At 44.6% G+C, this 23093-nt stretch overlaps 1 protein-coding gene across 4 annotated transcripts in view; it reads left to right on the plus strand.

Moving 5' to 3' along the window:
* The window catches only part of xmas (RRM_XMAS2 and SAC3_GANP domain-containing protein xmas), a 417359-nt gene that overhangs the window by 138083 nt on the left and 256183 nt on the right, over positions 1-23093 (plus strand). For all 4 annotated transcript variants that reach the window (XM_075896259.1, XM_075896258.1, XM_075896260.1 and 1 more), the window contains exon 10: positions 13572-13797. In XM_075896259.1, coding sequence (XP_075752374.1) covers positions 13572-13797 — 226 coding nt within the window. The remainder of the gene's footprint in view (positions 1-13571; positions 13798-23093) is intronic.

The raw sequence follows: 23093 nt of genomic DNA on the forward strand, positions 1-23093 counted from the left end.
CCAACTGTTTCAGTCATTCTCTGGGTCCGCGCCTGTCCATGCTGTAGCACATGCTTGGTTGATTTTGGATATTCATCATTGTGTCTACCAACCTGGAAAGCTCGGAAATGTCAGGGAAATCGAACTTTTTTGGAAATATCAGGGAAACGTCGGGGAATTATTGAAAAACGTGGCCAGGTCTTGGAAACTTATGGAAGGCTGGCGATCGTCTCAAAAATTTGCATTACCATTAATCAAAGCTTAAAAAGGCGCTCCTTTGGCTGCTACCACAGCGAACGGCTTGAAGAGGTGGGAAAAAGAGAGAGGCAGTCTATATATTTTTTTTATTGAAATAGAAAATAAACGAAGAAGTTTTTGTCACCGTTACTTGGCGACGGCTACTCTTTTCCACTTAATTGGTACAAATAAAAATATGAAAAAAAAATAGCATATGTACATATATACAGTCCTACATGGGTGAGAGCAAAAGTTCTCCTATATGGGCAGAACAAACACGTAGAGGATACGCTCACATTTAACTTTTGTCCGCTCAGCATTTGTCACAAATCTTCATTTCTTCGAAGAACTGTTGCAGCACCTTCATTGCTTTGCCGTTTGTTTTGGATGGCCATGGACCTAGTATTTTATTCAACCCGAATGGTCGCTCAGGATCTAACCTATGCAGTTCTTGTTCTAGTCGCCTTCGGTGTGTGTCGTGTTTCGGACAGTCGAGCAATAGGTGACAGATATCCTCGTTGTCGTGGCCACACAAACATGCTGATGATGTTGCCCGATGAATACGAAGTAGGAAGTGGTTTGTGTAAGCAGTTCCGAGTCGTAGGCGATGAATGAGTGTGTCGATACGTCTTGGGAGGTCATGGTCTAATTGGTATTCAAGATTAGGATCAACAGAATATAGGATCGATTCCTTTGTTTTGTCTGTGAACCAGGTAGACAGGCATAATTCCCGTTTTGTTGTTCTTAAAATTCTATTCACATCATATTGAGATACCGGAATGAGGCACGTTTGCGTAGAATTATGAGCGATTTTCACCAACTCCTCCGCCATTTCATTTCTCTTAATTCCGCAGTGACTGGGAACCCACTGAAATGCTACTCGATGATTCGACTTCGTAGCTTCTGAGAGCTCTTTTAGTATAGCGTATACTATACGCACATCAATGTGTCTTGAAGTTGCACTTTCCACACATGCCAGTGCTGCCAGAGAGTCTGTAATTACCACCCATTTTCTTGGTGTCGTTGACAGTTTAATAAAGCTTATGGCTAGCAAAATCGCTGCGAGCTCCGACGTTGTTGAAGAATCGTCATGCATATTCGTGCAATTCCGAAATTAATAATGCTGATGTCGCTGTCTTTTTGGTGACGGAGCCGTCAGTGTACAAGTGAGTGTATCCTTGGTACCTGTCATACAGATGATGTGATGTCAACTGCTGAGCGGCAACGGTTGGCACTTCATGTTTGCTGGGAAGTCCTTCTATTGAGGTTTCAATAGTTGGTAGCTCAAGCAGCCATGGAGGGTAGTTTTGGCCCAGTGGCCAATCTGTCGACACAGGAAGCCGAAAAATGTACTGTTGGTACACTTGGTGTATTCGCGTTCCAGCACACTTCACGATGTTGGATATGAGCGGATGGGGAGGGTGTTGCGTGACTAGACGAAAGAGGTGCCGACATGTCTCCACATTTCTAATAAAGTTGGGTTCTCTTGCCTCTGCCAGTGTCAAAGAACTTGATGTTGCCTGTCGAACCCTTAGACATATGCGTAAGCTTCGTGCTTGTAACAGCTGAAGTCTGTGTAGCGACGTCTGAGAGATGTTGTGGAGAACTGGCGCAGAGTTCGCAATTTTCTGTCGGATTAGTGCACAATGGAGGTGGAGGAGAGACGCTGATGTACCACCCCATTTTGTTCCCACGATGCGATGTATAACATTTATGGTGCTGTTCATTTGATTTTCTAGATCAGCAATATGCTGACTCCATCTGAGTTGGCTATCTAAGGTAATGCCAAGGAAGCGATGCTTTCGTGCGATTTCGAAAATCTGGCCATCCACAAAAAGCTTCAAGTTTTTCACTCTTTTTCTCGTGAATGGCAGAACTACAGATTTGGCGTGAGAAATCTGCATGCCTCGCTCTTTGAGGTAATCACTTATTGCGTCTAGTCCTTGTTGAAGCCGATGTTCGATCACTTCCAGTGATTTGTGAGACGTCCATATGCATATGTCGTCTGCATACATGGATATGTTCAAGGCTTCGGGCAGTACTTCTGAAAGATCTGCCATTGCAGCATTGAAAAGAAGCGGACTTAGAACGCTTCCTTGGGGTACGCCTCTGCTCATGTTGAAGCGATCGCTGTCTCCGTTATTGGTTGAAATGTATATTTGTCTGTTACATAGGAAGTTGGCGATCCATTGAAGGATACGACCGTGAATCCCTAGTGAGGTAAGCCCATGCAGCACAGAAAGGTGGCTCACAGAGTCGAACGCCTTCTTAATATCTATGAACGCCGCAACAGCCATGTTTCCACAGCTCATCTCATGTTCTACAAATGTGACGAGGTCGAAGACGCAGTCCATGGTGCATCGCCGTCGTCTGAAGCCAGCCATCTGTTCTGAAAGAGAGTTGTTAGCTTCAATCCACCACTGTAATCTTCTGTCATTCATTTTTTCCATTACTTTAGATACACAGCTAGTGAGGCTGACTGGTCGGAATGAGTCAAGCGAAAGCGGTGATTTACCAGGCTTTAGTAGTAGGACAATTCTCGCGACCTTCCAACACATTGGAACGTACGCCTTCGTCCACATGTCGTTATATATCCGTAGAAGAACTGGCATGCCGTTGGGTCCTAGATTTTTCAGAACACTGTACGATACGTTGTCGGGACCGGTTGCCGTTCTTACGCAGGTTAGTGTTAGAGCAGTACGCAACTCTAGTAGAGAATACGTGTTATCCAGTTGAGCATGTGATAAAGTGTATGCATCTTGGATTTGCTGCTCTACAGAATTAGGCAGTGCAGTAGTGTTGTGAACCAATTGTCCAGTTCCAGTCAGCATTGTGCAAAACTTATTAGAAACATCACGCTCGGATAATTTGAGAGATGTGGCCAATGCTCTGAATGGGTTTCGCTGGGATACTGGATGACTTAGAGCAGTGATTGTTTGCCAGATTTTCGGAAATGGAGTAAATGGGGTCAATGAATTGCAGAAATCATGCCATCTTTTCCGACCTAACTTTTGCATGTGTCGGTTAGATTGGATGTGTGTGGCCTGACTCTTCTTATAATCGTCAAGCGTCCCAGTGCGGTGATAGCGACGTTCTGCTCGCCTTCTAATAGATCGTAGGCGCTCATAGTCTGCATCTACACTGGAGTGGCCTGCTGGGACAGCTGTAAATCTTGTCGCATGGGAGTAACTGCTTTTAATGCAGGGCATAAATGTATCCAATTCATTGACTCCCACCAAGTCACGTCCAGTATGTTCACGAAATAGTTTCCAGTTAGTTAGCTTCGAAATCAAAGTGGTCGTTTGCACTTGCATTCTTGAGTGTTGCATAAGAACTGGGTAATGATCACTCCCTCGTGTTTCGAGGTCTGTACACCAGTTCATATCTCGTGCAATGTCAGGAGAGGCTATAGCCAAATCTAGACAGCTGGCATAATTATTACCTCTTAAAAACGTTACTGATCCATCATTCAGTACAACAAAACCACATCGATCAATTGCTTTTTCGAGTGTTCTCCCACGTGAATCGGTATGAGTACTGCCCCACGTGGTATTGTGCGCATTGAAATCTCCACAGATGAGGGCAGGTCCCTGGGCTTTACCCAATAAATGAACCAGAGATGATTCGCAGATGCGTGTCGATGGTTGCAAATAAACACAAGTTATGGTGATGGTAAGTTTCTGGAATTGAATTTTGCACACTACAAATTCTGGCACGTCCGAGTCCGATGAGTATAAAACAAAAGAGGGTATGTCGCGCCGTATGCATAACAGTGCCCTGCTCAAGCCTGGATTTCTTCTTGATGCATATGTGACATAGTTAGAAATGTGACATAATTAGAAAGTCAGGGCCAACGTTGGTTTCATTTAGACACAGAACGGAGAAGCTATACTGAGCAACCAGCTTCCTAAAGTCTGCGCTTTTGGACCTAAGGCCATTGGCATTCCACTGAAACACAGCTGTGTTGCGGAAACAGTTGTTCATTTGTAGAGCCATTTTGCTATGAAACAATTTTTTGTTGTACTGCTAGAGGCTCTAATGAAAAGACTGCGCTCACCTCTGGTAGGTCATTGGCCTGTGGAAATACACGCAGGATTTCCTTCAAAGCAAGGAAGAGCATCGACATAACCATATCCACATCACTTGTTTTTGGTGCATGTTGCTGTTGTGCCTTTGGCTTTGCCGAGGTGAAAGGTGTAGACGCTTGGTTATCCTGAGTTGCTGATGGTTTCGGTGTTCTGTTGTCGCTTGTCTGCCTTTGAACGCTTGGTGATTGTCCTCTACGGTCCGTTTTGGCTGTACTTTCGTTTTTGTGAGCTGAAGCACGCTTGGCTACTGTCGCATACGACAGTGGTGATGTACTCTTTTGTGATTTTGAAGTCACAGGGAGTGGATGCGCAGTTTCAGGATTCGGACAAGGCGATCCCTTTTTTGGAGCTCTTCCAAGCAAAATTTCTTGTCGCTTTAGTCGAGTAGCTGCCTGGTGTTTCAAACAACCAGCATATGACGCTACGTGGTCTCCATTGCAATTGGCACATTTGGGATGATTTCTCGATGTACATTCTTGGTAATCATGTGCTCCTGCACAGATTTTGCAGCGAAGTTGTCTATGGCACGATTTGGCAACATGTCCATATCGTTGACAGTTGTAACATCGTGTAGCGGGCTGTAGGTACTCTTCCACCGGATGACTTGTGAAGCCTAGGAGAATACGAGGCGGCAGTGGCTTGTCGGGGGAGAACTGAAGAATTACACTGCTGAGTAAATGTGGCTCTGCTGAACCATCCTCACGACGGAGCCATTTAGTCTGTCTCCTGACTGAGATTACACCGCTGTCTCTTAAATATTCAAGCAGTTGATCTTCACTGTATTGCGCTGGTACTTGTCTAATCTTTCCTAGGTTCCTCACATACGACTGCGGTATATACGGTGCCACTTCAAGACCAGCAACATGTGTTAACTCAAGAAGTCTGAAAGATGCAGCAACTGTAGAGACACTTACGGAGACGTTGCCATCTCTGTTGACACGGAACGACTCCACTTTCTCTTTAGCAGCAGATACTACTTCACTGGCTAGATTGTTCAGATTGACTTTCCAGAACGAAGCGCTAATGTCTGTCAGCTTGAAAATTACGAGTATCCCCGCTGGTCGGGCTTTTTGTACGTGACTGTTGTGAAAGGCCTGTCTTCTGCTTCTACATCACAGTTTATTTCCGCGGAGTCGATGATTGTTGCATCGCTGTAATCCTCTTGATTATCAGTTTGCACCTTCTTCGGAGTAACACACTCGTCGTCGGCGTTAGGTGTCGTCGAGGGGCCGTCACAGTCCTCCTCGGGTCCGTGAAACACGGGATTGTCTTGCTGTTCGGACGCATTCATCACTTCGTCTTCATCTGATTGGCGCCGAGAAGAATGGCCGCCACTAGTAGCCGAAGCTTTCGGCCGTCGTAGCAGCCTAACATAAGGCTTCGGCGCCTTGGAGACGTGGTGCCTGGTGCACCGCGAAGGTGGTGGCCGAATCTTGGCAGTAAGATGCAGAAGACGAGTAAGAAAACTTACAAAATTGGTGAAAAAACAACAGCTCTAGGAAACTCACACCCAGTGATTCTTCACTTCGTCTTCTTTTCCTGCCCCGCCGCGGTGGTCTAGTGGCTAAGGCACTCGGCTGCTGACCCGCAGGTCGCGGGATCAAATCCCGGCTGCGGCGGCTGCATTTCCGATGGAGGCGGAAATGTTGTAGGCCCGTGTGCTCAGATTTGGGCGCACGTTAAAGAACACCAGGTTAAAGAACCCCAGCCCTCCACTACGGCGTCTCTCATAATCATATGGTGGTTTTGGGACGTTAAACCCCACAAATCTTCCTTTCCTGCTCAGGCAGTCTATAACTTAGCTTCTTAGTGTAAACACGAAGGTGTGCACCTACCAAGAGAACACAAAGTTTACTGACGTTTCGGCACCTGATACGGAAGCCTCGTTCACACTGAAAGCCATAATAAGCACCCAGAGTGCATTTTCGGAAGCGTCCCATCACTCCTGTTCAGCGTATCTGCAGGGCAACTGAAAGACAAAGTAACATTGTTAAATAGCCAAAATACGCTTCTCTTGTACAAGGTCTCTTGTGTTCTGGTGGATACGTGCCACGGATTAGGGGTGGCTGCTGCGGGCGATGGACTGAGCCATAACTCCGTTAGTAACAAAACCCATTTATTAAACACTCACACACGACACACCCTTTATATACGACAAATATACATAACCAAGAGTAATAACTCCCAAAGTAACCCTCCAAACTAATTCCTTTGCAGACTAAGCTGTCCTAACTATTGCCAGACATCTCTAGAGCCTCAGTGCTTCTCATGATGCTTTTCGTCACCTTACTTGTCGTAACTGACGCGCTGCTGGTTAATGTCCAGTTTGGTCGTGTCCTCGTTGAGGATCTCGATACTCCTGACGAAAGTCGTCGTTCTTGCCGCTGTTGACGTGGTCGCTGGTTGTCGTCGTCGCCTCATGTCAGTGATGTGGTGATGTCTCGGTGATTGGGCCTAGCGGCTGATGGCGTTACCTTGTGTTGTACGGTGACGTGGCTACCCGGGGACTGTCTTCGGCGGCTTGCTTTAAAGGGGGTTTGCACCAGGAACGTCGGCGCTTGCTGTGCGCAGAGGCTGCATACCAAGTAGCCTCCCTTGAAGCTGGTCAAGGTCTCCGTCTTCTTCTCGGGACGCCCGCGTCACATGTTGCCAAGTCACTGTCCTGCCACTCCCGCCGCCAGTGCATTTTATTATCTTTATTTAGAAATACTGTTAATCCTCTATTGAGGGTCAATACAGAAAAGGTACGACACACTGTACAAATTGGAGATGAAACTATACATCTCCCAATGATAAATCAGGTATACATATATACAAATCCGTGAAAGCTCTGCATTCCAAACGAAAACGAAAAACACACCCTGATTTGCAATGCAACGAATAACAATCGCAATAATATTCAATAATAAAATCACATAAATATAAATCAAGCTAATGCACTAATTCATTAACATCACCCGCATTGACTATGTTACTCAGTACTCCATTTTAATCTTCAATGACATCGGGAAGAAAGTATGACGGTACGCCTTCGTTCGTGCAAAATATGGTTGCAGTACTCGTGTATGGTTTGCCCTCTCGCTTCGTTTCCCAGGTTGTTCTATGTAGTCATTTTTGTTCATTTTAAACTCGCCTTCTAATGATTGAAAAAGAAACTTTAATCTATTTTTGCATCTGCGCTTGTGGAGCGTCTCCAGATCACATAGTTGTAGCATTTCTGTGACTGAGTCATTCTGCTTATATCTTGAGCATATAAAGCGAGGTGCAAGCCGTTGTATGCGTTCAAGTTTATTTACAAGCACTTTTTGGTGGGGACTCCAGGCAATACTGGCATATTCCAGTATCGGCCGTATGAAAGTTTTAAAAGCAAGGAGTTTTACGTCCATACTAGCACCCTGCAGTTTTTTTCTAATATGTACAATTTTTGTGAGGCCCTAGAGCAAACATAATCGATATGTGTGTGCCACTTTAGGTTATGCGTTATTGTGAGACCTAGGTACTTAAATGCATTGACTGTCAACAAGGTGTGATTTCCGATACAGTATTCAAATGGAATTATTGTTTTTTTCCTAGAAATGTGGGTGACGGTTGACTTCGAATAATTGATTTCCATTCCGGAAGCTTCACACTATGAGTGTAATTCATTTAGACATTCGACAATGTTCAATTGATCCTTCCTACCAGTCACTCGCGCGTAAATTAAACAATCATCAGCAAACAGTTTGAGCTTAACATGGGGTTTTGCTATATCTGCGATATCATTGACATATATCAGAAACAATAAGGGCCCAAGAACAGAGCCTTGTAGAAACCCAGAAAACACTTCTAGTGAGCTAGACATAGAGTTATCGATTTTCACAAATTACTTCCTGTCATTTAGGTAGGCTTTAATTCAATTAAGTAAAAGTTGACTTAGTTCAGCGCAGTGAAGCTTATGCAGTAATCTGTCGTGAGGTACCTTATCGAAGGCCTTAGCGAAATCTATGCAGATGACATCAATTTGTTCATTCATATCTAAAGCTGGCGCAAAGTCATGAATAGTTTCGATAAGCTGTGTTGTAGTCGAGACTTTACACCTAAAGCCATGCTGATAAGGAGAAAAGTAACTTTTATTTTCTAGGAATGTGATGATATGCTTGACAATGACATGTTCCAATATTTTGCAGCAGATAGATGTGAGCGATACGGGGCGGTAATTATTGGCAGACAACGGATCACCACTCTTAAACACAGGGACTACTACAGCTGTGCGCCAGTCCGATGGCACTGAACTGGTACAAATAGACTTTTGAAAAAAAACTTCTAAGTAGTAAGATATCCACTCCGCATAACGCTACAAAAAAGGGGTGGTTATTTCATGAGGCTCGCATGCTTTTTTGAAATCAAAAGACAATAGGCTATTCAATACTCCATCTCAACTGATAGTAATCTCACCCATTGGCTCAGATAAGTGGCTTATTACAAACTCTGTTTCCTTGTCACATCTGCACCTTGTAAAAACTGACTGAAAAAAAAATGTTAAGACTATCTGGAATATCAACATTCTTTGTCGCGATTTCATTTCCACGTTTCAGCTGGTCAATTTTATCGCGCCGATTGGACATATAAAGCCAGAACTTGCGAGGTGAATGTTTAATAAAAGAACTCAACTTTTGACCAAAAAAAGCGCGCTTAGATTCCAACAAGTATTTCTTCAATTCTTTTCGTACACGTGCTATATTCTCAAAGCCATGGTTTCTTTTCCTCCGCAGCCTTTTTAACTTTCGCTATTTGTGAATAATATTTTGTGTTATTTACGGATTGCGCTTTTTAGTCTGTTTTACTCTACTAGGAACGAATTTGTCGATGCAATATTTAATAATATCTTTAAAACGTTGCCAGAATTCTTCAACTGTTTGGCGCTCGGATGCGTGCTCAGAATGACCAAATGAATACCCCAGCATGTCAAGAATTGAAGTGTCATCCGCGTTGGTGTAATCTTTTACTTGCACGGTCTTATAGGTTCTAGCCCATGAAACACTCAGTGGAATAGTAACAGAGACCAATCTATGATCAGAAATTATCTCATCAACACAGATATTATAATTGCACAATTTTTTTTAAAGGAACACCAGATCAAACACTGACTGAGGCGAAGATGTCATCCGTGTATATTCGCGCACTATTTGGGTTAAGTTATGAGCGAACATAATTACCAACATCTTTTCGCCACTATCAATCTCGAAGTGTCCAGGCAAAAAAGCGTCCCAGTTAATGTGAGGCAGATTAAAGTCTCCAGTAAGAATTAGCCTGGTGTTCCCATTTACATGGGCACAAAGGAAGTTATTCAATTTATCAAGATAGTCTGATGCTGTTGCGAGTAGTCTATACACGACACCAAGAAGGTATACTGTGTTAAAAAAGCTAATTTTACACCACACTGTTCCTGGTACATTGCTTTGAACATGCGCGGCCACAACAGAGTTTTTTACTATGATAGCGACCCCACCCCCTTGTTATTCCCTATCAGATCTAAAGATTTTGTAGCCTTCTGGCACAATGCAGTTATCAGGGACACAACTGTGTAGCCACATTTCAGTTATGGCCACCACATGAGGGCTTCGTGATAGCAAAACGGATTCAAGTTCAGTTACTTTGTTAACGATGCTTCGGGCATTAAATAAAAGAAGCCGAAGCTATGTCTGTGGTGAAGAAGAGGGCGCTCCTAGCGCGTTAGATGTAGCAACTTCAAGAGCATATCTCTGTTTCTGTTTATCTGCATGATTTTGATACAGGTATCCTTCTTCTGGAGTGACATCCCACAGTGACATCCCAGCGCTATATATCACCCTTTATTTTGATCTTATCATGCACCAACTTAACCTGCGAACCTTTAGCCCTATCTGAAGCTACACGTTTCCATACCTTGCGTCTTATTTCAACCGTGTCTCGGGCTTAGTCGTGGCTTATGGTTATATTGGTCCCTTTAGGTTTCTTGCAGTTTTTTAGAACACTTTCTTTTTCACAGTAATCATAAAACTTCATGATTATGGGCCTATCTTTCCCACGTTTTTCCTTACCAAGTCGACGGATTCTTTCAATCGTTTGAGTTTCTATACCAAGGGGTTCTTTAAAAATCACGTCGACCACGATTTTCTTCAAATCAACAGCTGAAGCTTTCTTGCTTTCGGGAACACCAAAAACCAAAAGATTATTATGTCGACTGCGGTTTACATAATCTGCTAGTTTAGCAGCTTGTTCCTGCACGATATGCTCTAGGATCTCAATTCGTTTATTCATTTCCTGTATTACCGTAAAATAGCCACTTAATTTTTCAGTTTTAGCATACAGTGCACTGATTTCTTCCTTCAGTGCGTCCATTTTACAATCCGAGGCTCCTTGGTTGTCTAGAATAGCTTGTAGCATTTGAGTATTAGTGAGTCCAGGGTTTTCCTCCACATCGCCTGACAGCAGGATTGAAATCGTTGTACAGCAATGACAAAGAATACTGAAACATCTGCCAGGGCACGGCACTAGTAACAAAAATCGATCGTCACTTCTATAACAAACAACATTCGTAAAGTAACCAACCTGCATAGGTGCAAGCAAAATCTTAGGTATGTTGTTCGTCAGATGCGTGCTGTGCCCTCTGAAGAATCCACTGTCGTACTGCTCCTTTAGTAGATCCGCCGCCGATGATGTAATGCGCCGCGACTGCGTATTCACTGGTGGATGAATCCCAGTCTCGTCTCGCTGTCCGTCCGGTAGAACGATAGCAGTTCCGAGGCAGTACGGCAATGTGAAGGCAGAAAAACACAGCATAACCTGCATAGGTGGAAGCAAAATCTTAGGCACGTTGTTCGTCGGATGTGTGTCGTGCCCTCTTTGCATCGCCTTTGCTGGCGATGCATCCTTCTTTTGCGTAGCCCACGGCGACAATGCCAGCTCGTCGCTGATCGCGCGCCGATCGCCGCTAGGCTCATGCGCCTCCGTCTGTCCCAGCCTCTTCGTCGCTCGTGCCTTTTTTTTCACTCTTTGATCTTCCTCTTTTCTAATTTCTCTTCAAATTTAGCAGGTGTTATTCAAATCAAACAAGCGTCCCTTTGTCATCCTCTTCTTCATATTTTGTCATATATTCATGACATACGCCCCATTTTCCAAGAGTATTTTTCTCAGAGAACTTCCTCTCTCTCTCTTGATCTTGTAGTTGCATTCACTTGCTAGTGTTAACTTTATATTAACTTTCACTTCACAATGGTCACCAAAAAGCACTTTCCCCATCACGTCATTTAGCACTGCACTGTATTGTTTGGCAAGTTCACTGTATTATCGTTCGTAAACCTTTTGGCTGCACTCGAAAATTTTACTACCACAAGAGTGCAGCACTCACAGTTCGAAAATGTTGAAAAAATTATCGTGTACAAAATTCAGCTTCAAGTAAAGTCATCTACGAACATCCTTCAAACACATTCTACAGGACCATCTTTTTTCATGAAAGCAATCAGGAGTCTAAGACAACTCACTTCAATGTGTGCTTTTTCACGTTCCGGGTCTTTTTTAGTGTCTTCCTACGTCAACTCTCCCCCCACGGTTCGAGACGCTCGACACATCTGATGCTTCTGTTTCTTTTACTCCGATGACTCTTCGAATCAGCTGTCTTAAGTAGCCTTTTAACTCTCGCTTCATTAGCTCTTTGCTCCACTAGTTTTCCTGCCCGATGATCAAGGCATAGCTTCAGCATTTTCAGAGTGGTTTTCTTTCGTCTCGCGTGTCCGCAACTTTGAAACCGCTCTGCTAGTGTCCTGGTGTCCATGACCAGTTCTCTCTGCATGTACAGCTGTCTTATTTTCTCTTACTTTCTTGCGTTTGACAATGCACGTGTGAAGCATCTCATTCTTTCTCGCACCCTCTGGAATCGAATCATCATACGTGAATGCGTTGTGCTTTTCCTGTCAATATATCTGCCCAACCGGGAACATATACTGATTGTCTCTTTGCTACTTAGCTTGGTTGCGTTCGCTTTTTCCATGCACTGTTCTATTGCATCCACATCCTCTACCCTAAGCAACTGTATGTGGCATCTAATCTCTTTTCCTGCAACTTCTCGCTCACATGACCTGTCTCACTGGCATTCAACTTCTGCTGGCTAATCTTACGCTCAACTGAAGCATAACAGGGAACACCACACACACTAATTTCTGTTGATAACTCTTCTGTGTACGTTTCTTAAATTGGTCTACCTGTGGCTTGTGCCACTTGTAGTTGCCGCTCTAGTGCATACAGTTTTCCATTGCAAAAAAAAAAATTATTGTTGTAGCTGCCCTAGCTGCAGAGATATTTAGGCCTCAAAATTTAATAGTCGTAAATTTACTTTTTTGAGAAAAATGGAAAAAACTGAAAACACACAGCTTCTTCAAAAACCAAAAACCATGGTGCACATGCTTTGCAATCCTCATAAAGGTGCTCATAAACTCGTAGCAGGGGTTCTAGCACAGGTGCCGGCAAATTATGATGAAGCCTCGAAGTCAGTTCCCCATTTTTTTGCAGGTTCTGCATGTTAACAGCACCAAGAATCTGGACAGTTAGAATGACATTAGAAAAAAATTACCACTTCCTGGTGTGTGAAAATTTGCAGAGAGATAGCAAAATACTTGCAAAAACCAAATATTTCAATTTTAAAAAATGAATTTTTTTGTCACTTTTTAGTCCCAGTCTGGCCCCTTAATCTATATTTCTCGCACTTCGACGCGTACTATGTCAAGCTCAGCACGTTTCTTCTCTAACTCTCGTTGATTGCATTCCCTCTCTTTCTGAACCCATGCACTCTCTTCTTCAATGAACGTTAAGTCCTGTTCTTTATTGAGCTTCTGCTCCCGAATGACCGTTAAAATCTTGTCCCAATCCATCACCACAACAACCGATAATCAGTGACTGGGCAGGAATTCAATCCTGGCAGGCTTGCCAATTTGTCACAGATTACGGGCTACAGCTGCCGCGAGCGATGGACTGAGACATAACTCCGTTAATAACAAAACTCATATATTAAACACTCACACACAATATGCTTGCTTGGAACATCTTATTTGTGAGTAGGCTTCATTTACCTCACGTATCAGCCGGATAGGTCGGAATGAAAAAAGGCCATAAAAATGTCCTTAAACAGCGCATGCTTTCTGGGTCTTTTGCTCTGCTTGTCACTGCAGCATAGAACTAGCAAATGCACTCAGCTTCTTGCAGCTTCTCGCAGTAAAAACTGAAAGAGAGCACTTGATGGGAATGTGAATGCAGGCAGGTGCAGAAGCTGCCTGCCCAGGTGCGCTGGTCAGCCGAGGTGAAGCGTGCGGTCGCGGCCTTTGCTGCGCTCAACAGCAACAACTATGTGCGCTTCTTCCGGGTTGCCGCCCAGGCACCCTACTTGGCCGCCTGCCTGCTGCACCGATATTTTGGACAGGTGCGCGTGCGTGCCCTCCAGACCTTTTTCAAGGCTTTCTGCCTGCCCAATCACAGTGAGGAGGTGAGTGAATTGCACTTCAAAGCAGATGTATTCTGCATATTAGACGGGAGTACATGTTATAGGGTCGTGTATATTTAATGTTACTGCGCTCGGCAGCGCCTCCAGATTTTGTTTGCCGCCTGGGCTGTTTCCGCTTGATGCAAAAGATGGCGCTCACGGAGGGTGGGGCAAGGCGCTCACTGGGGAGTGACTTTGATCCATGTGTAGAAGGTTATTGCTGCGGAGCCTCTCTTGTTTATTACTCTCGATATACACATATACATGGATGCCAATAAATTAATACACTGTGACTCTGCCGTAACGAAATTGATTTCCTAGTTTATATGCACCTTATTTGATAACAGTGTTTTTGTCATGTAAATGCTCCGACAGCAGCGAGCGTTAGCCTGGAGAGTGGTCGCATTTTGACACAACAGCACTCAAGAGCTTCTTTCGCTGAAATTATGCTGTCAGCGTCGGCAGTGTCGGCATTAGCATCTTTGCTTCAAAACAAAAAAGCAGCATTGTACGTGAAAGAAAGTTTGAGGCATTTGCAATAAGAATACCAGCTTGAAGGCAAAGGCACGCTAGCTGTTTTGAAAGCGATAGTTTACGTGCATTTGTGCGTGTGTGTGAGTGCATGTGTGCTTGCGTTTGTCTTTTGGCGGGGACATCGCTGTCGCGTTTTGTTTGCTCGGCGAAATGAGCGACAAACTTTGTCAGATAATTAATAACTAATGTAACGCGACATTTACGAGCGTTCTAATAAAGGACTAGTGAGCAACCTTAAGGTCTAAAAATTGTTGTAAAGAGAAATATGTGCACTTTTACTTCGTGAACATGCTGCCGCAAGAATCTTGCAAATATGTGCTATATTAAGGAAGTTACAAGGGCTAGAAAATCGCTTTCAGCTGGTTTCAAGTTTTCACGCAGCCTCGCCACCCTGTTCCTTCAGAGGGAGGGGAAGGCATAGCCCGTCGTTGTGACTCAGCCCACTTCGGCAATGTGACAAGACGTCAGCGGTTGACGTGATCAGCGAACTCGATCAGTCGCAACGCACTTCCGCTTGATGTGATGTCCGGTTGTTTACTGTTTACCCGGTGCTGATGCTGCTCCGCAGCTCAGTCGCTCAATTTGCAGCCGACAATGGTTTGCAGCAAAACTACGTTCCAAAACCCGAACATGAAGTTGGCCCGATTTTTCGGGAGTTCGATTTTTCAGGAGCAGACTGTCGTGCCATCTGGTAGCAGCAACACAAAACACAAATGATGCATTTAATAGTGGGTGTGCTGATCAACAGGTGGCGCAGCAATCTGCTTATTCCCAAAAACTGGGCTAGTGACGTGTTCCGATTTCAATACATCGAGCCTATGGGGAGTTTCGCAATTCGTATGATTGCATAGCTCTTTTGTAGCTGTTTGTGGGAACACGCACTGTCGTTAACTTCACTACTGTTTGTTGATACCTGGTTTAGACCAATCGACAAGCTGCGTGCTGCATCACATCGCCGATCGCAGAGTTGTTGTCACTGCGCATGGAAGGAGCATTAGTCAGGCGTAGGAAAGGAGCGTGGGAATCGTTTTTCGAAATGGAGGCTCTGTGCGGCGCGCAGCTCTGTAATATTCAGAAAACGTGATCGCTGCTGTCTACTCAACGAATTACTGAGCTTGTTTGGAGTGTGTAAAAAAAAGGTCGGAGCCTGTTCACTGGCCCTTTAAGAACCTAAATCGATACGCTACCCTTACCAGTCTTGCTGTTAGCGTCATGTAGATGACTCCATTTTGGCCTTTGGCAGTGTAAGCAGCATGGTATTGGGGGAAAATCTTCATTGGGTCCCGAAGGTCGACCCTGGGTTAACCTGTACCACACCCATGTCGGTATTATCGGGCCAGAGCCATTAGCCATACTTTGCGATACTTTATTAAGCCGCACAGACTTCAACTTGATGAAGTGCTTATCAGACAGTCAAAGCGAGCACGCTACCCAAAGCAGTATATCTTGCGCAGCTCGTCCCTTATGCCACCGACGCAGTACGCCAACAATCATATTTCACATTTCATGAGGCGTCTAAGGCTATCTAAGGCCTTGGGTTAAGAAACGGTGTTGTGTCGTAAGTACTGTGGTCGGAAGTGTTCCTGCAATATTGCAAGCTGCAGACGATGAAGTGCTGAGACATCCAAAAACAGGTAAATCTAGCCTTATGACATAAAGCATGGCAAAGTAATTATAATCACGTGAATATAGTGAATGTAAAAAAAAAACACGACTGCATCACTGAAATAGTATGTACAATGATTTCAGTTTAACATTAATCTTTCTTGGTCCAAATAGAAATAGATGAGACAGCTCAAAAAATAGTATCTCAATTTAAAGCAAGAAATTACTTTTCCAGCGTGATGAGGAACTCACAGTAGCACATAGGCCCACACTATCAGTGTCGTGTTGAGAAACACCCTCCTCTTTACGTAGAGGAAGCCCATCACTGCTGAAGTTGCATGAGCGCTGCCTTTTGCATGCGTGCCTGTTGATTCGTCATCGCCATGCTGTGGAGTCGCTGTCTGCAAGCGCAATAAACGCTATGGTCGTGTCAAGCTCTTCAGGTATAGTTGAACCTTTTCGCCCCTGTCGCTTCCAAAAAGTCGGCAGTAGAGCCAGCCTTTTCGCCGAGCTTTCCTGGTTTTTTGCTGCACGATCAGGCATTTTGGGCAACCTGGTAAAATGGCAGGCACAAGTGAGCATAGGCTTTTTGGTGCGTGCAACCAGTCGTTTCCCTTGTATTCTGCTTGATATGTGGCAGAGATCCCTTCTTCTGGGAAATTCTTTACGCACACATGGTCAGTAAGCTGCAAAGCTCTGTCAGCTCTCGGAATTGCCTGTCACCGCTTATTCAAGCACTCTAGTTCACGCGGTGCCTTGAAAAGCGACACATGCTCTGTACAAGCTTCCAATACTCCAACTAGCAACTCGGGACAAAACACCACTTGCCCATTTTCAGGTGCAATGAGCGACGGGGCTGCTCATGCGTACTCGGAGTAATATGCAGCGCCGAGGTACACGTGCACTGATTCACAAAGGACAAATCAGCACAACAAATGCACTGGCAATGCTCACAGGCACAGGGAAACATGTTTTTAAATCACAAAAACCCATGCACACAAAACTTTCAGAAAGATGTTTTATTTCACCCGAATTTCAGAATGAGCACCGCGTGATTACCTGGCACGGCTTACAGTAGCACCGTCTCAGCTCCCGCGACGGAAACTACTTGTAACTCAAGGTCATCGGTGAACACAATCTGCCCGTGCCTTCTCTTTAGGCGAAGCAGCAAGTGTCAGCGCCTAACTTATTCTTACACCGTGATTCAAGCTGACAAAGAAGGTGGTTTTGTTGTACTTCCGTATGACTCCTTCCACCAAAAAGCAAGAGCTCCAGGGGAGTCGCCCTAAAACCGTCAAAAGTCAAGAAGGATGCTCCTAAACTCATGGAACAGCTTCACCTTGAGGCCCTAGTGAAGTCGGTGAAAAAGAGCAGAGGTGATGTGCTCTCTGTGTTTTTCACGCTAAAGACGCATAAGCCTGAGCGCAATATGAGAACCATTGTTACAGAGGAAGGTTCATGGCAGGAAGTTGCGGTAGGTTTCTGCAAGGCTCCCTAAAAGCTCTTGTTCCCGATGATCCATGTTGCATTGACAGCTTGAGTGTGCCTGCTTGAGGTTTTGAGGGTGGAGGAGCTGGTAGTGAATACCGCTTTTTCTGTATTTTTCTGTATCCCGTGACGAGCTGTTATCAGTACTGCACGAGGCCATTGAATCGCATGGCGAGACTTCTTTTCAAGGCGCGTGCGGCCTTTGCAACCGAGAACTTCATCGAACTTTTAAACTTTTATTTGTTGGCACATTTGTCACCTTTGATGGCAAATGGTATATGCATGGGGTCTTGCGTTGCTCTGGTGCTTTGCAGTATTTTTTTAACCACTTTTGACAGACGCTTCTGCCAAAGCTTCGATGATCACCGGGTAGTCCGTATTTTTAGATATGTTGATGATTTTATTGTTTTCTTAGTATTGGGGGGAGTGATTGTGTTTGAAATGTTATTGGTTACATTATTTCAGAATTTCAAGCATGCTGTTCACATTATTGTTTCATGCATAAAGTTTCGCAGCAAAATTTCATTAGGTTTCTAGGCCTCACACTCACGTTTCAACCTCATTTTCACGTGTGCTGGAAGTATAGTCCAAGGACTACAAAGAATCTTTTGCCCTATGATTCTTCCCACTCCAAGCTTGTGAAAAGAGGTTTTGCCAATCTTTGTCTGACAAATGCTGTTGTCGAGAGTTGCATTCATAAAATGCAAGACAGCATGACTCAGCAGCAAAATTGCAGGCTGCTCGAAGTCGGCTGTAGCCTCTGTTGCTGAACATGAGTTTAAGCGTCTCAATGCAAAACACAGAAGTGATGGTGGTGTAGAACACAGTATTGAAAGAGGTGTTCAAGAACAGAACTTTGTGATTATGCCCTACGTTCATGGCATTTCACACAGATTGAAGAAGGTTGCAGCCAGGGTCAATATCCAACTAGTCTGTTCTGCTCACACAAAACTCGCAGGTCTTTGCAAAAGGGTTGCACAGCTCAACACGATAAGCAGTATGTGTGACATAACACATGTGAAGAAATACTGCGCCTAACACATGTGAAGAAATACTGCGCCTGTAACACATGTGTGATGTATATCATTCTGTTAGGTAGTGATAGGTTTTACGTTGGACAATCTGATCGTTGTGTCAATGTTCAGCTGAGGGAGCATGAAAATCTTCTACCCTCGGGCACTGGTGGTAACTTGCCTTCGCACTGCAAGTCATGCGATTGCACGCCCCTCTTTGGTAAGGTAACAATTTTAGGTAAGGCTGACATCCAGCGAGAATGGGAGATTATTGAGGCATTTCATATCTGGAAACGGGGTCCTGACAAATGTGTTAGTGCAGCTTCAATTTATTTCACCAGGAAAGAATGTTTGTTTCTAGCACAGAGATGATTTGCATAGATTAGCTGGCTTGGTGTTTTTTTTTTTTTTTTATCTGCGCATGCGTTGTATATACGTGGGAGGAAAGTTTTTTTCGAAATAAAAGTCAGTTGTTAGTGCCACGTCTCTGTCTCTGTTTTTGCTGCTCTGCTTTTTCCGATTTCGACATTTTGTGGCTTCTTTTGTAGTTAACTAAGTATGTACCAACCTGCCCAACAAGCAACTTTCCTGACTGCACATCAAACCTGACCATGAATGGAAAGGTGTGGGAATAGGAAAGAAAAGAAAAATATGAAAAAATAGGCATTGCTATGTTGCGTTGGCAGGGACTGAACTGCAGATGTGCTGTGAAAATATGGCAGTACTTAACATCTCCTAAAGCGACTCAAGATTTCGAAGAAGTCAACAAAGTTTAAGACGGCCTAAATTCTCTGAGGCAACAGAAACCTTTTACCACATTACAGCTTGAACAAATTTCTTTTTGCCAGTGATAAAGCGTCGCATATGGCACGAACAATGTGTTTTTGCCTCTTTTCTCCTTCGAATCTACTCGCAAAACTTTCGACGTACCACGGGGCAGGTTATAAGTAACGCACTCGCTGTTTAATTGGTAGTAAATAAGGTGATAAAAGCTGACAGTCTGTGTTGTTGCTATATTTTTAACAAAACTTGAAATTTGATGTGATAGTGCATAGGTATCGGGAAATTCCTGAGTGCCAAACAGTGCATCGATAAGGCATTCACAAGTTCCTGTCTCATATCTCTCATTCTTGTGAATGTTTTGTTTGGCACCAAAAAATTTACCCATCGCTGTATCTGTTCATAGAAAACTCAAAGGGGCATATGCGGATACAAGCAGTTCAATGCAACAGAGAGTGAATGGGCACTCAATGTTTGCCAATCGTGCTGCTTTGTCTTCTTTGAAGCCATATTAATGATGAAGCTGGAGCATTTCACTCATTCGCCATTGATTAAATACGTAATTGTAGGTCAAACTCAGTGGCGATCACTATGTCACGTGTAAAATTGGCCGGGAGCTGCACAGCAGCCCACTTCCATCCCCTCGTAGAGGCATGTTCGTCTATTTTGAACATTTGTGAATTAGACTAGAGACACAATAATGGAATCAAGATAATTATTCAGTTCTGCCTGTTGTTAGTACCGGGATTTGATATGTTTCTTCTCTCCTCTGGGAAAAAATCGCACAAGTTTCATAGCATTACATTACCATAACTCGCTCTTTCTACTTTGCTGTAGTGTGTGAACGGTGCATTCTATAAACACATTACCTCTCAATAGTAAAGTTGAAGCGAGTGCAGTGCATAAAGAATCGCTATTACATCATAGAAATTACAGGTTTCATGAGAAGAAACTTCTAATGTCTCGTTAGAAAATTAAAACTTCAATATTTGAAATCGAGTTGCTGCAAGCGGCATTAGCTCTATGATCAAATGCGCTACGAAAATGCTACAAATAGCTGTGCACCTTGGAAGTCTGCAATATACATTGCATAAGATTTAAGAGGTGTAGAGCTATTATTATTTCAGATTGTATTGTGTTAGTGTAGAATTAGCTTTTCAGTCATGGTGGCCTTTTGATGTGAATATTCCACCTAATCGGTGCGCTAATTGGTGCCATTTGATTTCGTATCTTTAAGGGGGGATGCGCCCTTTGAAAACCAAAAAATTGCAAAAAGTCGATATTTGAAAACAACATATTCGGGTAGTGTGTCTTAAAAATGTCTTAAAAACTGTCTGTTCTTTAAACATCAGTGTTCAATTCATCACGAAAATACATGAAATCAATTATATAACATGCCATAGCAGCCGGCGAGTGGCCAACAAGCGCTGAAAATACCCCAACTTCGTGCATTGGCAATTTCCCAATCACGCGGGCCAGCGCTGCCATGTTAGTCTTGTTTTGCTCGTGCATTTTTGCCCCTTTTTTTATTTTTGCACCCACGGCAGCAGCAGCGGCGGGGCCGAGGCAGGAATTGCTCATGATTGGGGGCTCTCGAAGTTTTGAAGTCTCCCGCCGTTCGGATGCAAAGCCGCAATTGGAGGAAGCGTGCGTATCTCGAGGGAGTGGGCGATCATGCAGCTTTTATTGGCTGCTGCACCCGGTGACGCATCTGTTCCCCCAGCTCGCCGTCTGCTCCGGCCACAGTACACCTACCAATTTAGAGAGCGGAAACTGTACCTTTGGGCAGTTGTATCAAAATAACATGCAAATAGATAGCAGCGGCGTACTGAACTGCACTGCCGTGAGGCGAGATGGCGCTGGTAGTACTATCATCCTAATTAAACAGATGCAATTTTTTGATGAAGGTTGTGGCTCGCTGCTGATTTGCGCTGCTCGCTTCCTCTGGTATTTTGTTTTTTTCTCGTTGCTAAATCGCGGTTTGCGTGTGTAATTATCGCCAGGTAATCTAACTGGCCTAGACTGGCAAAAATGACGTCGATCAAGTAAGGTTTGCATCGTTTATTGCGAGTGTCCAATCCGGTACAACCATTGTATACGGTCGGGTCCGAACAAAACAAGTCACTCATACACATCAAAAGCTTTCAACCCATGTGTAACAACTCTTGAAAGCTTACAAGCATATGTATATAACTGAACATCGAGATCGCTCAATGAACATCACTATCATTGTGTTGTGGCGTTTGAGTTTAATCGCGTGGCTTCAGGACAAGGGTCCGATTCTGCCGTCAGATGTGGCGCTTGCCAAGTAGTGTTGATCTTGAAGGGAAGGGAATGCATGATGTGGAATCGGGAAGGAAACTTGCACATTGCCGATAAATATCTTGCGCAGTGAGAGCAATGTAGTTTTGCTAAATTTGTCAAATAAACAATCGTGGACGCGTGCAGTTCTGAATCTTTCTCGCTTGGCAATGCTCCATTGAGTACTTCACAGTTGTGCAATGTCGCGTCGTGTCGACGGGGTAGGCACTAGTTTTAATTCTCAGCCATGAGCCCATATCTTAGGTAATACAGTCGAGCCCATTTATAACGAACCTGAGCGTGACGCGACATCCGTTCGCTGTATCCCAAAGTTCGTAGTAAATGAAACACAGCTTTTAAAAAAAGTTGCGAGTGAAAACACGATCTTTTTTTGCCCCAAAAAGTCCGTGATGCACGTGTTTCGAAGAACAGAAGCGATAAGGGGGGTCTCGAGTTCATTTAAAACAGCAAGGTGATCGTTCGCCGAGGCCCGTGGCATAAGCTGCATGAGGCACTGGCTCCAAAGTTTTGTCGTTCTCGCAATCCGATTCCTCCAAATCGCTCTCGTCTCGTACTTCATTCACTATGCCCTAGTCTGTGCATGGTTCCGCAGTGTCGGCATCATCATCGGACGTAATTAAACCATCGCAACAGATGTCCTAACCGTTCTCCCAGGACGGAGTCGACGACGCGCTGCCACAAATCGCCGCTGCAGTGATCCTGTTCGGGCTCGGCATCGGGCCCGACATCGACGAAGTCGGCCTTGCAAAAACAGTTTCGCGCGCATGTAGCCGTATCCGCCGCCCATGAAATGTTCACTATCTCCACAGCTGAATATCGGGACGCCCGAAGAGGCAAGCTGGCTGCCAGGTGGTCAACAGCTATGAGCAAGCCCTCCGCAACGCGGCACCTAACGCGCTGATTACGCTCAAGCCAAGCGGTCACACTTTCGACGTTTTGTTGAGTGGCACGAAAAAGCGTGCTAGTCCTGCCGTTGGCCATCATGACCACGTACGCACACCAAGAGCGAGCAAGGCCCGGGAAACTCGCACGTAGAAAAACTTTGAAAGAGTGCATGACCGCCTGAATCGGTGCGCGCGGCAGTGTTCGAAGAATCGTTTTGTTGCGCTGGCAGGTTTGCGTGGCGTCACGAACTTCGATATTTCGCGATTGGTTCCGCGCAAATTTACAGCCGTTTTCGCGCTTCCACACGCGCGTGGAAGGCATGCTGAGTCGAGTGCGAAGTGAGCGAGAACAAGTCCTAAACACGAAACGAATCGCAAATGATCAGAGTCGGTGGGGTAGCGTACGCGCGTGAACTAGACGCAGACTATCGGACACAGTCGGTGGCCGATGATGTTGACAAATGGTCTGGTCACTTCAGGCCGGCGACGCCAACGACAGTACCAGCGATCAAAACAGGTTAGATGGCCGACCGGTCTTCGAAAGATCTGTGGCAGTGTGAAAACACGGGCCTCGTCTGTCGATGCGGGGTGCTCAGAGTAGCAGGGGGACAAAGGACAAAGGTGTGCATAAGAAAAAGTGGTCGGGGAGAGCGGCAACTAGAGGGGCACGAAG

Source organism: Rhipicephalus microplus, chromosome 5 (assembly GCF_043290135.1).
Source record: "Rhipicephalus microplus isolate Deutch F79 chromosome 5, USDA_Rmic, whole genome shotgun sequence".
Lineage (NCBI taxonomy): Eukaryota > Metazoa > Arthropoda > Arachnida > Ixodida > Ixodidae > Rhipicephalus > Rhipicephalus microplus.